The sequence below is a fragment of the Brachypodium distachyon genome, chromosome 3 (assembly GCF_000005505.3).
Source record: "Brachypodium distachyon strain Bd21 chromosome 3, Brachypodium_distachyon_v3.0, whole genome shotgun sequence".
Lineage (NCBI taxonomy): Eukaryota > Viridiplantae > Streptophyta > Magnoliopsida > Poales > Poaceae > Brachypodium > Brachypodium distachyon.
The window spans coordinates 5,723,850-5,740,099 of record NC_016133.3 but is presented as its reverse complement, the minus strand read 5'-3'; the positions used below and the strand labels follow the sequence as shown (position 1 = coordinate 5,740,099).

General features: G+C 48.0%; 3 protein-coding genes across 5 annotated transcripts; 2 read left to right on the top strand and 1 right to left on the bottom strand.

Annotated features, from left to right (window-relative positions):
* The first annotated feature begins 371 nt into the window (after window positions 1-371).
* On the top strand, window positions 372-4,647 carry LOC100841952. Of its 3 annotated transcripts, none has more exons than XM_010235703.3 (3): window positions 372-528; window positions 738-2,032; window positions 2,418-4,647. In XM_010235703.3, the coding sequence occupies exons 2-3, from the start codon at window positions 989-991 to the stop codon at window positions 4,500-4,502; spliced, it is 3,129 nt and encodes a 1,042-aa protein (XP_010234005.1). In that variant the 5' UTR covers window positions 372-528; window positions 738-988; the 3' UTR covers window positions 4,503-4,647. The 3 variants fall into 3 exon arrangements, with proteins under 3 accessions (XP_010234005.1, XP_014757181.1, XP_003571502.1); XM_014901695.2 differs by having other exon boundaries at window positions 420-622; XM_003571454.4 differs by having other exon boundaries at window positions 420-650.
* A 5,442-nt stretch (window positions 4,648-10,089) lies between these two features.
* LOC100837694 (cyanidin 3-O-rutinoside 5-O-glucosyltransferase) lies at window positions 10,090-12,398 on the bottom strand. The gene has a single exon (XM_003571446.4). The coding sequence runs from the start codon at window positions 12,206-12,208 to the stop codon at window positions 10,751-10,753; it is 1,458 nt and encodes a 485-aa protein (XP_003571494.1). The 5' UTR covers window positions 12,209-12,398; the 3' UTR covers window positions 10,090-10,750.
* Window positions 12,399-12,881: 483 nt separating this feature from the next.
* On the top strand, window positions 12,882-15,338 carry LOC100841041 (60S acidic ribosomal protein P2A). Its single transcript, XM_003571452.4, has 4 exons — window positions 12,882-13,781; window positions 14,395-14,483; window positions 14,863-15,089; window positions 15,253-15,338. The coding sequence occupies exons 2-4, from the start codon at window positions 14,396-14,398 to the stop codon at window positions 15,277-15,279; spliced, it is 342 nt and encodes a 113-aa protein (XP_003571500.1). The 5' UTR covers window positions 12,882-13,781; window position 14,395; the 3' UTR covers window positions 15,280-15,338.
* The last annotated feature ends 912 nt before the right edge of the window (window positions 15,339-16,250 follow it).

The following is a 16,250-nucleotide window of genomic DNA, read 5'->3' as shown; positions in this document are numbered from 1 at the left end:
AAACTCCGTGGCTTGTTTTTCAACTATTTTGATTATATAAATTGATAAATTGATAAAAGACTGTCCTCCGATTCATAAAAGTGTCTATTCAATACAACTTTATTCTAATTTTGTATTCTTTCTGTTCTATAATTCTCGTCGAAATATTACATGTATCTAGACGTTTTTTAAAAATAGATACATTCATTTTGAGACAAATTTGAGACAAGAATTATGAAACGAAGTAAGTACAAAATATGCACTCTCGCCCATCCTAATTTCTTAGGATGGTTTTAGTTCGATAAGAATTTATTTCAAAATTTAGGATTGAAGCGAGTGCTAAATATGAGACACGTATATGATCGGAGGAATGTATAAATTTTCACACCTACCGCTCGACTCACAGAAAAAATTGGCATCGTCCTCGGAAGAAAAGTAAGAAAAGGCATAATCCACATTCGCGCTCACGTTGACTTCTTTCAACCACGAGCGCACGCAGCTTCAGGGAAGCTGCCGCCTTTACCAACTCCATCCCTTCATGTCCGCTGGGTATGAAATCATTGCCTCCTAATTCTTTCCCACTCTCGCATTTCTCGCCTTCTCGGAGAATCCGCTTCCCGCTTGTCGATTTAGCGATCGATAAGTAAGTTCGTTTTCTTGCTAAAAAAAAGGTGTGTTATATTGGTTGCTTTACTCTAGACATATTCTGCCACGATTTGATTCGTTCAGCGGCTTGATGTCTGCGTTTTTTTTTTCAGAATTTCGGGTGTTTGGGTATTGGATCAGATGGTTCTTTCTGTGTTAACATGAGTGATCGGTGGTTGGTTGGCATAAATATCCAACGGAAAGGGGGGAAATTTGCTGGCTGTAGCGGCGACCGGGAAGCGTGCAAGCCATGTGTTTGTGGAATTGCGCCAGCAGAAACCTGTTTCTTACCAGAACAAGGCTTTTTGTGATGCGGTGATTTGACTCTAGGCGGAGTTATTATTTGTGTTCTTGGAGCGAAGCCATGGACGTCGTGCAAGCACTTGCATCGGCGACGCAGCTGGTGTCTGCAATGGTGTCCGCGGTGGGAGCGCTGGAGCAGGCGGCCGCAGACGCGCATGAGGCTCCCAGGAGGCTGCAGGTGCTCGAGAATTTCGTATCCGACCTTGAGGTGTTGGTGCAGCAGGCTAGGCAGAAGCACGCTCACAAGATGCACGGCCCGCAGCTCGAGCGTCAGTTCCAGAGCTTGACCGGGCTCATGGATCAGCTCCATGTCAACATCACCAAGGCAAGGCGGGCCTTGAAGAAGGGTAAAGGGAAGGGATTGGCTAGGGTGGTGTGGAGCTCGGTGGTGGGAGATCCACTCATGAAGTATATTCAGCTGATCAGAGATGATCTCAACTGGTGGCTGGAACTGCAGAAGTTGACACAGAGCGTCAGCAATGTCATTGCGTCTACAGCCAAGGGTACACCGTCGTTGGTGAGAGTCAAGTCTGAGAATGGCTATCCAGTGTCAGAGAAATGTGATTATGTTAGGGAGATTTTGGAGAGGGATGCTGGTCATCGCGTTGTCCTGATTGTTGGATTATCTGGTATCGGGAAGTCGTGCCTTGCTCGACAAATAGCATCTGCACCTCCTGGTAATTTTGTGGATGGTGCAATTGAGCTTAGTTTTGGGCGGTGGTGCAGTAGAGCAGCATGTAATGGAAGCAGGAGCGAGTTCCATAGGCGTCTTGTTAGGAAGATATGCAAATTCCTAGTGCAGATTGGTTCCATGACTGTCAATGAGGACATAAGCAAAGATCTTGAAGATGTATGTTGCTTGCTTCAGACCGCGCTGGTCGGTAGGAGCATGTTAATACTACTTGATGATGTCTGGGAGCAAGACATAGTCGATCGCTTCACGAGACTATATGATAATGATTGCCGGTATCTTGTGACTGCAAGGGATGAAGCAGTTTATGAGATAGCAGAAGCTGAAAAGGTAGAAATATCCAAAGAGGACATCAAGAAAATCAGCAAGGGCATTCTTCTTTATCATAGTCTTCTTAGTGTCGAAGAGCTTCCGGTATGCTTTATTATTTGCCTTATGATGCTTTACCAAATATATCTGTACAATGATGCTCTTAGCTACGTCTAGTCAAATTTTACTTACATGCATATGCTTATCCCTTTCTTTCATGAGGCATCCTGGAGTCTAGATCTCATCCCTTTCTTACATATGTTCATCTTTTAACTTCCAAGTTTGGCTTCATTGTATTAACATCATGTCAAACATGAAAATTAATTTGTGCATAATTTCTTTTGTGAAAATGCTTACATCCATGTGAATCTAAACTTAGAGGTATTATTTGTGCTTATATTTTTCATACAAGATCTGCTCAATGTAGATATTACCATTGCTACAGACCACGTTTATGGGTTCCTGATGGTTAACTTTCTATTCTTTTCAGCATGTTGCAGATGTCTTGCTGGACCGTTGTGGACACCATCCCCTTACAGTTGCTGTCTTGGGTAAGGCTCTCAGGAAGGAGACCAAAGTGGACAAGTGGGAGAAAGCAATATCCAACCTTTCCACCTATGCAACTTGTGCACCAGGTCCAGTTTCATATGTGAATGAGAAAGAAGTTGAGACCACATTGACCATCTTTGGATCTTTTGAGTTCAGCTTGGAAGCAATGCCAGAAAATTCACGAAGGTTTTTCATGGTTCTTGCAGCTATCTCATGGGAAGAACCTATACCTGAGGCGTGCCTTGAATCCATTTGGTCAGCACTTGTGCAGGACAGTTTATTCCCTATTGTTGTTTCAAAACTAGTAGAAGGCTCACTCATCATCAAACTGGAAGACCAATCAATGTATCATATGCATGACATGGTTTCACTTTACCTTGAGAACAAACAAAATGATGCTGTTCATACTCTTTTGACCGATTCTTTTCCTGAATATGCTGCATTGGTGGCTCCTTGGCTTTTTATTTTTGGCAAAGACAGTGCAAAAGTGCCAGCTGAGCAGAAGATTAGATCATTCTTTTCTTTGCTAGAGTTCATGGAGATTGAGATCTTACTGGCAAGCACTACCCAAGCTCTCATGGCATGCAAATCAATATCTGAATTTGAGTCTGGCAGGCTTGGGTTCAGCAAAATGCTTGGACCACGGATAGCAGAGCTAATTTCTGTTGGGTCAGCAACTCTTATTGTTGCTGTTGCGAAAGCTATCACGGTCGTCTTTTTCCAAGGAGACTATGCAAATCTCTCCCAATCTCTCGAAACAGCAGGTTCTGTCGATAAATTAATTTGTGTTCTTTCTGGCCATGAAGATTCTTCGACTGTAGCCAACGTTTCTGCTGTTCTTGCCAAGGTATCTGAGCATGTTAGTGCCACAATTGCTGACGAAATTTTGGCAAGCATTCCCATGGACCGAATGGCAGAACTATTGTCTCCAGAAAATGAGGAGTGGCATGAAATTGTGTTTACAACTCTAGCATCTCTTATAAAAGTGGGGAAGCTAAAGGCTGTTGAGTCAATGATCGAAGCGGGAATTGACAAGAAGCTTCTTATACTTCTAGGCCGTGGTTCTGAGATCTCACAGCATCATGCAATTATCACGTTAAAAACTTTTTGTGAGCTCGGTGCTCCACTTCAAGAGTGCATGGGGCCTGGATTGTTGATTCATTTGCCATGGCAGGCTCGGCTTAGCTTGGAGAGATTTGTTTTAACTAACCAAAATGTAGTTCCATCACTAAAGCCTCAGTATTTCGAGGTGCTGCTTCACAGGATTCTGCAATCAGACAGCAAAGAGATCATTGAAGCTATCCAAGGTTTATTACCTCTTGCTGAGAGGGCTAATGACCCTAGGGTGCAAGGTCTTCTTTTAGGAAGCAATCTGTCTGATAGGTTGTCATGTCTGCTCGAATGCAGGGAAGTCGGAAACAATCAAGTAAGATCTCAGACTGCCTTTCTGGTAATGAAATTGGCTTGCACCGGAGGCGAGCCATATGTCCGTAGGTTCCTGGAGCTTAATATTGTCCATGAGCTCATCGCAATGATGCAGTGCACTACTGACGAGCTCCAGGATTCTGCTTACCATGCCCTGAATCAGATTGTCTATGCAAAGGGAGGAACGTTAGTCTTGCAGAGATTTCTACAGCTAGGAACTATAGAAAAATTGGTCAATCTGCTCGACCGCAAGTGTGTGAAGACAAAGGACCTTGTGGTGCAACTTCTCGTTGACATTGCAGCGGTCGGAACCAAACCCTGCATCGAAAGAATGCTCACTTCCCAAGTCATCGAGAAGCTTGTTGCCCTTGAGAAAATAGGTGGGTGTTTCAGCGGAGCAGTGTCAAGATATATCCATGGATTGAACATGTGCAAGAACATCCAGTCTGCTGAGAGGGCAGTGATGAAGCAACATATTTTGAGGAAAGTGAGATCGGCAGCGAGAGGGGATAATCTGGAGGCGAGTCTAGTTGCCTCTGTGGAGGCCTGCATTTCTGAAGGCACAAAGGGAGCTAGCAGTAGTGGCAGGAGAAATAAGTAGCACTTTGCTGTAAATTTCAGTAACTGAAACATATATACTCCTAGTTCTTTTTGAATGGACAAACCTATATAGATTCAGTTGGTGCCGGCTGGGAATTCAGACAGTTATTCATCAATAATTCAGGACCAATATTACATTTTCAGTACATGATTCATTTTCTTAGAACAAAGTCAGAAGTCTATGAAAACAAGTTCTTTTGCATTGCCTAAGCCTAAGGAACCTTTTGCATAACTAAACTGAGCTATTATTCATATCTGCATCAACCCAACAAATAAAAAGAACAGAAGCACCAGCGAGTTGCTAAGTTTAAGTTCAGCACATGTCTACTGGCTATGTGCGTTGTTGTTAGATGCAGAGGCCGGGCGCATCTTCCTCGGGGATGATTCAAGCGAGGAATGCACCCGCAATTCATAATATATGGTACCTTTGATTCTCAGTATCAATTGGCAAGTAATTAAGCTCGCCCAGAAGAGAAAAAGCTTCGCCTCGTGTGACGCACTGACGCCAACAGCATTTCGATCCGGAATAGGTGCCTCCTGTCAGCAACGAGTCAACCGTTGCCATCGCAACCGATGACACGCCCTGACTGACACCGTGCATATTGCCGCCGTTGCTTAATTATCCTGGAAACCCAGACATTACGAACCAAACCAAGCTCACTTTAAACTCCAGCGGGCAGCTGCAGAGTGCAGACTGCACAGCATGCTGAGCTAGGTAAGAAGTTAGAACTACACGAGAAAGTGTCCGTGTGAGTTCATCCATGGCGCCTGAGCACTTCCTGGTGGTGGCATTCCCCGGGCAGAGCCACATCAACCCAGCCCGCGCCCTCGCGGAGCGGCTCGCGCGTGCGAACCCTGGCGCCCGGGTCACGCTCTCCGCCGCGGTCTCCTCGCACCGGCTCATGTTCCCCACGCTGTCCTCCCCCGACGAGGAAGTCATCATCCCCGACGGCGACGGCGGCGTCTCCTACGCCCCTTACTCGGACGGCTACGACCACGGCTTCGACCTCTTCGCCGCGACCGGGGACCAAGGGTGGGCGCGCGTGGAGGCCTTCGCCCGCGTGGGCCGCGCCACCTTGTCTTCCGGGCTCGACCGGCTCGCGGCCCGCGGCCGGCCCGTGACGCGCATCGTGTACTGCGTCCTCATGTGGTGGGCCGCCGAGGTGGCCCGCGACCGCGGCCTGCCCCGCGCGCTCTACTGGATCCAGCCGGCCACCGTGCTCGCCGTGTACTACCACCGTGCTCAGGCGCCATGGACGGAGACTTGCTCGTGTTGCTCTACGACTCCTACCTAGCTAGCTTAGCTTATTAAGCATGTACTGCGCAACTGCATTGCCCACTGAGGTTTAAACTTTAAAGTGGCCTAAGTTCTTCATGTCAGGGGTTCCAGGATAATTAAGCAACGGCAATGCACGGTGTCAGGGTGTGTTATGGCGTTCGGTGGCAATGGTTGACTCGCTGCTGTCAGGAGGAACCTGCTCCGGATCGAAATTCTGTTGGCGTCACACGAGACGAAGCTTCTTCACTTTTGAGAAAATTGACATGGTACCACTATGCAAAACCAAAAGTTCCAAAATAACCATTCTTTTCAAAATGCCACTACAACTTAGTTTTTCATGCCAAAATACCACTAGAGACTAACAGCCCTTAACAGCCAAAAGAATGGACATATATGCTCTTACCTCTTCACAATTCAACAACATTTTCTTGCATTTCATCAACATTTCAGCAGCAGATTTGGACATCATTTCAACAACAATATGGACAGATTTCAGCAGCATATATGGACAGATTTCAGCGACTCATTTGGACAGATTTCAGCAGCACATTTGGGCAAATTTCAACATCAATTGGACAAAAATTCAGCAGCAATTTGGACACCATTTCAGTAGCCTTTAGATATCAGCAAACAAAAGATAGAGGTTCAGAGTTGCGCACGTGAGACAACAAAAATCGAAGATACCATCTGCCATTACAGTAGACAGTTGCCATTACCATGTCGCCTGAGGACAGCAGCCGAGGACACATGATCAGAGGCAAGCCAGACAGGAAGCCGACATCACGGTGGGGCAGAGGGAGCCACGGCGGAGTACATGGGGCAGCGGCTGTACCCTGCTGCTTTCGTCATGGTGGAGGAGTTGGGGCGGGAGCTGTAGGGACGAGCGGGCGGCGGGACGGAATCTGCAGGGGCAGGGGGCGGGCGACGCAGAGGGAGTTGCGGGGGCGGGAACTCTCAGGGGCGGCAGTGCGGGACCTGCCCGGCCGCAGCACTGGAGGGTGGAGCCGCCGCCATAGCTGGGAGCCTGGGAGGGAGACGAGAGTGGAGGCGAGGTCGGCTGGCCGGGGGATAAGATGAGTTTTTTTTTCTTTTCTTCGAGAAAGGAGGAGGGTAATATTGGACTAACAAGATTGATGGCATTTTTCTACCAGTTTGACTAACAGTCAACTGACGGTGATGGTATTTTGGCATGAAAAACTGAACTAGAGTGGTATTTTGGAAAGGGTGGTTATTTGAGTGGTATTTTGAAACTTTTGGTTTTGCATAATGGTACCATGTCAATTATCTCTTCACTTTTTTGGTGAGCTTAATTACTTGCAAATTTATAATATGAGTGCATTTCTCGCACTACTAGATAATTTTTTTATTACCGACGGTGTTTTTAATACCCGACGGACCGTCCGCTAATACAATAATATCCTACAGTGTATCTAATTGGGGACGGTCGCAAGAAAACGGCATCAATCAAATATCCTCACTTGTAATGTTTTCTCATAGACAGGAACAGTTTGAGAGGTATCTACAATTGTTGATAAGACTAACTTTTTTTACGTGTTTCACATCATTTAGAGAGACAACCAAAACATGTCATCTAATAGATTATCTCTTAATGTTGTATCTTACTGTAAAGATATTAGCATGGTGCAGGACCATAGCCATATGAAAGGGCCGGTCGTGTGTCCCTAAAATCCCACACGGTTCCTTACATCCCAACCCCCCGACTCCTTATACCCTTCGTGTAAGTATTGTTTGTGGCATCGACGTAAAAGATCACCTGCCCCTAAATGAAACAACTTCATTGAATCCTTCATCAATACTAACCACGACCTTAAGGTCAAATCCCATGGTCATACATGCCGTCTCATCATGAAGATCACCAAATACTAAGAGGCTAATCGCCTGAAGAACCCTCCGACCCTGAAAAAGTAACTCGGATCCAGGTAGGGCTCGATCCCGAACAAGAAGACCAGCTTGCTGATTTTATTTGGCCAACCTCGACGTGTTCTAGTGGAAGCCTTCTGCGGGGGATACCTTGAGAAATAATTGAGCACCGACTCGTAGTCCGATCAGATGCCAAGTCCATAAAATAGAAACTTTGGTGTCCACCGGTCAACGGACCAATCGTTCAGGATATAGACCCTTAGGAGTCAGGACATATGCGCAGGTTAGCAAGGACTGCGACACTTAATGAGTTTTCGATTTCTCATGGAAAAAAAGCTGAAAGGTTATTTTTCTTCTAAGTGGTTTTGGTGGTGATGACAACGTGTTTTGTTATCTAATCTTGTACTAAGCATTTCAGGATTTATAAAGAACTAGACACAAGATGATTTGTGGACCCTAAAAAGGAAAGAAGCACAGTGATGTTTAGCGGCTTTTTCGGTTGATTTGAGTCGTATGACATCCGTACTATTAAGAGAAAATCCACAAGGGAAGGTGACGGGTGAATCAATTTCTCGTACACATCTACACAAAATTGCACCCACTAAAAAGCCTACCCAAAAAGGTGAGAGAAGAAACCATATTCAAATAAACTGTTCTGGCTTTCCAGGTTCACATGCGTGAACTTCCGCCCGAACCTCCGAGTGCTCTCTGTTGTTAGTCCCAGAGGAATTGATTCTGGCTGTTCCGCGGAAGTTCCGGCCTATCCCGATCTATAGGAACCCCATTTATATACCCCTCCGTCCCCAACGAGCCAATTGACCGAATAAGCAGCCAATAGTGGCGGAGCTGCCATACAACCATTGGGTTCAAATGAACCCAATGAAATAGTTAAACACTTCACTAATTTGATCCTTGTGCCTGCTTATTACTGAAAAATACACAATAAAAAAGAGAACCCAATGAAATAGTTAAACACTTCACTAATTTGATCCTTGTGCCTGCTTATTACTGAAAAATATACAATAAAAAAGAGGTCTGAACCCAATGATTTTGTTTTTTACCTTCGCCACTGGCAGCCAAGAACTCCACCTCTCACCCTAAGAACACAACAAGCTTAAATCTCCAAGATCTCCCTCCCTAGCTACTCCCAACTCTTGATTCTTTGAGGATTGGAGGAGAAGATCTTGATCCAGGGTTTCACCAAGCCAAAAGTTGATTTCCCTTGTTTTCTTTGTGGATTTCGTTTCTCTTGGGTTGTTGGGAACTCTAGACGGAAGCGGTCGCCCTTGAGCTCTCCCTTGGTGTTGAGGAGCTCGAGGATTGGATTGGAAGCCTCCAATTGAGTTGTGGAGCTAGCCCCGGTCAAGTTTGTAAGGGTTTGAACTTCGCCCCAAGGAAGCCACTAGTGGAACTCACCTCACCTTTGTGGTGTTATGAGAGCTCATTTCACCTTTGTGGTGTGGTGAGTTGAAGAATAGAGTGGGCCTTTGTGGTAGAGCACTTCTCCAAACGGAAACGTTCACCGATCCCAATAGGTGAAACTCCGGTGAAATCTTCGTCTCCGTGTGTGGTATCATTTTGCCTTTTACATTTTTGCTATCTATTGTTGCTTCGGCCATTGCTTCGGCCATTGCTTTTCATACTAGGGTTGCATTCACTAGAGGATCTAGTAAACCCTAGGATTAAGTGCTTTGTATCTTTCAAGAAAAGAAAAAGAAAAAGTAAAATTTGTTAGTCGCCTATTCACCCCCCTCTAGTCAACCATACCGATCTTTCGAAAGGCACAATAAACCTCTATATTAATAACAGCCCCTTAAGACATCGGACCCAATTAAGTTGCAAGATTGTGTTGTGCTAAGCATTACTCACAAACCAAAAACTTGTCGCTTCGAAAAAAAATGGATGGATCGGAAAGTTTGATGCGTGACAGTCCTCCTAAGGTGCCTAATTTAACCTTTTGGGTACTATGATATGACTATTAATTCATATAACAAAATTTTAATGAATCGACACCCGAATCGAGCATAACCAATGATATCATCAATAAAAACTAAAAACTCCATCATGGTCTTTCGTAGTCTCCACCATTCACATCTTGATGTCCTTACAGCCGAATGTGACCATGTTGGATTTTGAAAAGCCGCATGAGCCTCCCAAAGTCCCACCTAAGAAAGTGAGAACCTACTACCTTTTTTTGGGACAAACTGTGCGACCGCTGACCAGTGAATCTACAGAAAGAATATGAAAAAAAAAAATAGAAGACGAACCACGAGATCTACCCACTTCATGAATTGGTTAAGGTCAATGCAGCGACACCTACACCAAGACGGGTGCGAAATTAAGATAATAATTTCAAATGACCCTACCTCCGCCACCAAGTCGCTGCCACCAATAACACACAAAGCAAAAAGAAAAATTAAACTGAATGTGAGATGTTGATCCATGGTTTCACTTCTCATTATTGTACCAATGGAACCTTTGGATATTGTAAAAGATTAGGGTGCGGCTGGGTTCTTCTTGTCGGATTTTACCAAACCCAGATCGCGACCCCAAGGTGGGCTCTGCACGTGTTGCAGGTGTCTAATTACAGTTACAGTGTCTGGCCTCCTCAGGCCTGGACCCAAGGAGTAGGCCGAAACCAATCAATCATCTCTGGTCATGGCCGCCACTGCAGTCGGGTCGGTCGTCTGTTTATAGACGTTCCATGCACATATGCCATGCCAGGGCGTTTCTTCTTCACCGAAACATTCGAGTAGGTTCTCCGCCACCACCCTTTGATAGTGTTTCCCGACAAGGTCAATTAAACTGGACATGCGCGGGCGGTCGGCATTGAATTGCAGCCAATCAGTCGGGCTGCCGATTTCTACTGCACCTGATCGCGGAACAGAAGCTACCATCATGGATTTAATCATGGAGCTCCTCCTCGCGGTCCAGTTCCTGCCCCTGATGACCGAATTCTTGACAATAAATTGCGCCACATATGCCGATGGCGATGAACGCTTTGAACCACTGACAAGGAGTACACAACATGATCACGCCTCCAATGGTAGGCTTCCCGCACTATCCAAGTACTAGTAGCATATGAAATTCTAAGTCTCTTTCGTACTAATAAACCGGTCCAGGCAACCGAGGAAAGTCCTCAGATGAAGGTCCGACGAGCCGCCGTCCGCGACAGCCTCCTGCACCTTGGCCTTCCACGCCGCCGAGCTGCCACGTATGGCGGCGCCCGTGTCCCCCATGACCACCTCCAGGCACCTGGCGAGCTCCCCGGCGTCCACGACCCTGTCGGCGTCGATGGCGGCGCGCACGCCCGTGCCCCACTCCTCGGCCACGAGGCGCGCGTTGGTGTCCTGGTCCGACCACTGCGGCACGGCCACCGCCGGCGCGCCGCACGCCACGCTCTCCAGCGTCGAGTTCCACCCGCAGTGCGTCACGAAGCACCCCACGGCGCCGTGCTCCAGCACCCGCACCTGGTCGCACCACTCCACGACCATGCCCGCGTCCTGTTCGACGGAATCGCCGTCCTCGTCGGCGTCCCTGTTGTTCTTGCGGATCACCCACAGGTACGGCCGGCCGGCGGCCGCGAGGCCCCGCTTGATCTCCTGCTTCTGCCGCTTGCTCACCGCCGACATGCTCCCGAACGACACGTACACCACGGACCGGGCCGGCTTCGTGTCCAGCCACTCCATGTAGCGCTTCTCGTCGTCGTGCTCGTACAGATCTCGCACGGTGTCGGTGCCAGGACTCCTCCTCGTGTCGGCGAAGAGAGACACGACGGCCGGGCCGACGGGGAACAGGTCGAGCCCAGGGAGGGACGCGAGCACGCCGGCCTCCAATGCCTCCACGGTGTTCACGAGCACCATGGGTTTCTCTCCGGTGCTCGTGTCGAGATCCAGCTGCTGGAACGTCTTCCGGATGTCGTCGAACGCCGCGGCGAGGGTCCTGTCGGCGAGCTTGGTGAAGAAGCTGGGGAGCTCGCGGATGGCCATGGGCGGGAGGCCCGGCATGGCGACGGTGAACCCGGGCTCGCCGGCGTGCGCCGTGATGAGCCCCTCGTAGCCGTGGAAGTAGTGGTAGTACACGGCGAGCATGGTGGCCGGCTGGATCCAGTAGAGCGCGCGGGGCAGGCCGCGCTCGCGGGCAACGTCGGCGGCCCACCACATGAGCATGGCGTAGACGACGCAGGTCACTGGCCGGCCGCGGGCCGCCAGCCGGTCCAGCGCCGCCGACAGGGTGGCCCGGCCCACGCGCGCGGCGGTCTCCACGTGCGCCCACGCTTCGTCCCCGGTCGCGGCGAAGAGGTTGAAGCCGTCGTCGTAGCCGTCGGAGTGAGGGACGTAGGAGATGCCGCTGGCGCCGTCGGGGATGATGATCTCCTCGTCGGGGGACGCCAGAGACGGGAACATGCGCCGGTGGGCCGACACGGCGGCCGAGAGCGTGACCCGCGCGCCGGGGAAGGCTCGCGCGAGGCGCTCGGCCAGGGCGCGGGTCGGGTTGATGTGGCCTTGCCCGGGGAACGCCACCACCAGGAAGTGCTGAGGCGCCATGGATGGATGATAGGTTCTTCTGCCTTTTCTAGGACTTGAACTCTTGCTGGCTACCTGGTCGAACTAGCTCGAAGCATGAATCGCAACAAGTGAAAGTTAATGAATATATGGAGTGATCAGGCTTGGGCTGTTGGGCATGTGACGCGCGAGGTGTTTGTTTGGCTGTCACGTCAGGAGTTTTAGGATAAACACGGCGGACCAAATGTCCAAATGCACAGTGTCATTCATTGGTTGATGTCATGGCTTGCGGTAGCGACAGTTGACTGCTGGCTCCATCTATCTCACCTGCTCCCGAAATGCTCTCTGTATATATGTATTGCCTGTGCGACACACGAGCCGCGGCTTTCTGACGAAGCGTGCGTCCCCGGTTTTTTGACTCTTTGTGGTCAGATGTCAGAATAGGGAAATGGGCAGTACAGCGTGCGTGCTACGTGCCTCCTCCTTGCGTAATCCGGCCCCATCCGTATACACGCTGCAAGTATTTCACCGATTAATACATGAGTAAAAGCTTTAATGCTTGATCCTATTCCTACGAGCTTGGTCCATGAGAGTAACATCGCTGGAACACAGGCCTTGCAAGTGACCTAAACTTCACCTGACTTTGAGAGTCCACATGTCAGCCGTTTAAAATCAGGTGAACTTTCTTCCTGCAAGTGGCCCTTAATATTTAGGCTTCATAGTTTGAAGTATTCTATCAGCTGAACCAACTAAGAGACTAATTAAACCATTAGGCAACAAAGAATCCGAGATTTTAATCTAGGCAAATTGCAAGTGGCTCTCTAGCTCCAAGAGCATATCCTGCCAGTTCCCTAAAATATACATGCCTTGTATCTCATAGGATGGATTCCACGAATATCTCCTGTCTCGAGCTCAATCTCCTCGTATCTCACTATAGTATATTTTATTCATTTCGTATAAATCGACAACATAGGAGTATTTGTAACACAATCATGCATAATACAATATTCAACCCACATTTAAAACATCAACCGGCTACATACATAATTATCCAAGATAAAGATAAGACTTTTGTTTTTGCGAATATATTAGGCTTGATAATAGCACTCTGATTAGCATTTTTTTCCACTAAATACCGCTATTAATTTTGCGAGGCCAAAATACCGCTAATTCATTGATTGCCACCAAGTTGCCACGTAAATCACTAGGCAACCAACGGCGCGCTGGGAGGCCGAGGAGGAAGAAAGGGTTTGTAGTGTAACAAGAAAAAAAGAAAGCAACGAATGAAGGGCTTCTTATAGAGGAACAGTTGATGGGCTTAGCAAAACGGCTCAGAAGCCTATTGAGTGCCATGTGTTGAAGGCATGAAGTAGCATCACCCAGGCCCATAATTTAGTCCTCTATCAGGAGGCGTCGATCCGCACTATCAACGGCTGAAGCTTTGGGTGCCGAAAGCAGGAACCTAGCCTTCCGATGTCACACGGACGGCGCAGATCGCAGCCACTAGAAATAGGTAGCCCCGCGGCACCCGTGAGAGCCCTTCCTCGCAAAAACCATAGAAGACTCGAGCTCTTCGCCTCCGCCGCGCCTCCAGCTCTCTTCCTCTCCGATCCAAGTAACAACTCGCTAATTCCCTTGTGCATTTATATTTCTATCGTTGTTAGCCTGTTACCTATCATTTCTATGATCTTGTTGCTATTTCTACCAGTAGTATAATTGATGTAGCCTGTTTGGTTTGGCGAAATGGGTTGTTCGTTTGCCAAGTTTTCCGTAGTCAATTTCTTGATTCCGCTGCAATGTTTTTGTCAGCACCTCAGGGTTTCGGATTGTTGTCCCGGGGTTTTGGATTTAGCTGGGAACATTTCAGTAGATTTCCTACATTCTTGTTAGTGAGTACTGAGTATCATGGATCTGATATGGAGGATCCAATTGCCAAAATGACCGGCACAGCTGCATAGAGTAAGGTATCCTCGTGACATAGATGTCTGTCACTCTGTCTTGCATCACGAGCAGATGATTTCGCTTATTAGGAGGAAAACTATGGAAACCTACTTAGCTGTTACAGTACGAGATTTCTTAGCACACTTGCATACAGTGTGTAGAGTCACACCATCAACGTTCAGGAGGCAGCTTTGTCTGTCATGTATGCGGTGTTCTGTCAGATAATTGAAGAATTACATCATCAACGATCACAATTTGCTCAATATGTTTTGTTATTATTTGTTCAGGATGAAGTACATCGCTGCCTATCTGCTTGCTTACCTGTCTGGCAACTCCAGCACATCCGCGGAGGACTTGACCACCATTCTGGAGTCTGGTAATTTTGCATTTCTGCCTGATCAGCTATCCATTTAATTTATCATTGTACTCCAACATTGCTTAGGTCCTTGTTTCATTCTAATGTCATGGATGAAACACTAGTATACCATGCATCTGGTCCTGTAAGTTTTCCTAATATACTGAAAAAAAAAACACTAGTTCCTACGTTTGCCATCACTTCTGATACCATAGTTTGATCAAATGAGTGGTTTGTATTTGATTGGTCAGCATTGCGATTAGTTGTCATATTTCCATTTGATCTACACGATTCATCTTAGTGTCTTACTATATCTGTAGTACCCAATTAATTGTGTAATTTGTATGCTTTGTTATATATTGATAGCTTCTAATGTTAGATTTACTTGTGTATATGACAGTTGGTTGTGAAATTGACAATGAAAAGATGGAATTCATGCTATCACAAGTGAAGGGTAAGGATATTGTTGAGCTCTTGGCTGCTGGTAGGGAGAAGTTTGCTTCAGTTCCATCTGGTGGTGGTGGTGTAGCTGTTGCGGCAGCTGCTCCTGCCAGTGGTTGTGCTGGCGCAGCCCCTGCAGCTGAGAAGAAGGTAGAGAAGGTTGAGGAGAAGGAAGAGAGTGATGATGTAAGATCACTATGCTCACCCTTGACCTTTATAGCATCGTCAATCCTTTTTAAAAGTACTCAGAAATCACATTTCTTTACTTTTTGTACCGTTGTTGTTTATAACATATTAAATATATTTTGGTGAAAAAGTTCTAACATTTTATATGCTCATCTACTTGCAGGACATGGGCTTCAGTCTGTTCGACTAAGTTGTGGTGCATATTTGCAAACCAAGAATGAAAGATTACTTAAGTTTTTTTTTCGAAAAGGAGGAAACCCTCGGCCTCTGCATCGACTGATGCACACAGCCATATATTATTAAAGCCAAGCAAAGCTAGGCAAAGAAACCAAACAAAGTTGACCTAAAAAGAAAAAAAACAGTGTCCACTAAACTACCACTAACCTTGTGACACACGCCGAAACATCTGCATGTACCATCATCATCCCCTAAGGACACATCGTTAGTAGGATACCACACAGATGATGCTAAAAGACGAGTCAACCACCGCCTCGCTTCTAGCCTCTGTCGCACAACACAACCTTCGGACCAGCAGCAATAGGCATGCTGGATGCATCTCCATGAGATGAGACGCCGTGCGTAGCACCTGCACTTGATAGAATCCGCACCCCAATGAACGCAAACCGACAGGCCAAGAGGAACAATCCATATACCTGTCTGAGCACGACGCCTTCAACTTTCAGCAACAAATCCGACGCTCCTCCGTCCTCCCTGGCCCGAGCCACCATGCTAGGCCTCGGATCGAACCCATGGCTGCAGGCGGTGCCTCCTGCACCACCTCGACCCGCAGCACCGCGGAAGGTATCAGTCCTTTGCCATGAGGACGGTGCCGACGGCGCCCACGACGATGGACCGACGGCAACGCTCCTGCACCACCTCGATCGGCACCATATGGCCGCAACTAAGCCCGCACAGGGGCCAGATCCGACCAGCCACCGCCCCACCTGCAGCCACCATCCCGCGACCGGCCGCCATCCGCGCCGTCGGCGGTGCGCATCGCCTGCCGCCCTTCACGAAGCGCGGAGAAGACACCCTGCCGTCGCCGTCCTCGAGGGCCGCCCGCGACCTCCGTCTCCAGCGGCAGCAAGGAGGAGGAAGACCTGGAAGAGGGTGGAGGGGTGGGGGAGGGGTGGCGGCGGCTAGGGTTTGCCTCCCCAGCCG

Excerpts from the sequence above, each read along its gene's own strand:
- LOC100841041 (XM_003571452.4), top strand. The coding sequence starts at position 14,396 with ATGAAGTACATCGCTGCCTATCTGCTTGCTTACCTGTCTGGCAACTCC. Across the intron at positions 14,484-14,862 it reads GACCACCATTCTGGAGTCTG|TTGGTTGTGAAATTGACAAT; the intron begins GTAATTTTGCAT and ends TGTATATGACAG. Across the intron at positions 15,090-15,252 it reads AGAAGGAAGAGAGTGATGAT|GACATGGGCTTCAGTCTGTT; the intron begins GTAAGATCACTA and ends ATCTACTTGCAG.
- LOC100837694 (XM_003571446.4), bottom strand. The coding sequence starts at position 12,208 with ATGGCGCCTCAGCACTTCCTGGTGGTGGCGTTCCCCGGGCAAGGCCAC.
- LOC100841952 (XM_010235703.3), top strand. The coding sequence starts at position 989 with ATGGACGTCGTGCAAGCACTTGCATCGGCGACGCAGCTGGTGTCTGCA. Across the intron at positions 2,033-2,417 it reads TTAGTGTCGAAGAGCTTCCG|CATGTTGCAGATGTCTTGCT; the intron begins GTATGCTTTATT and ends TATTCTTTTCAG.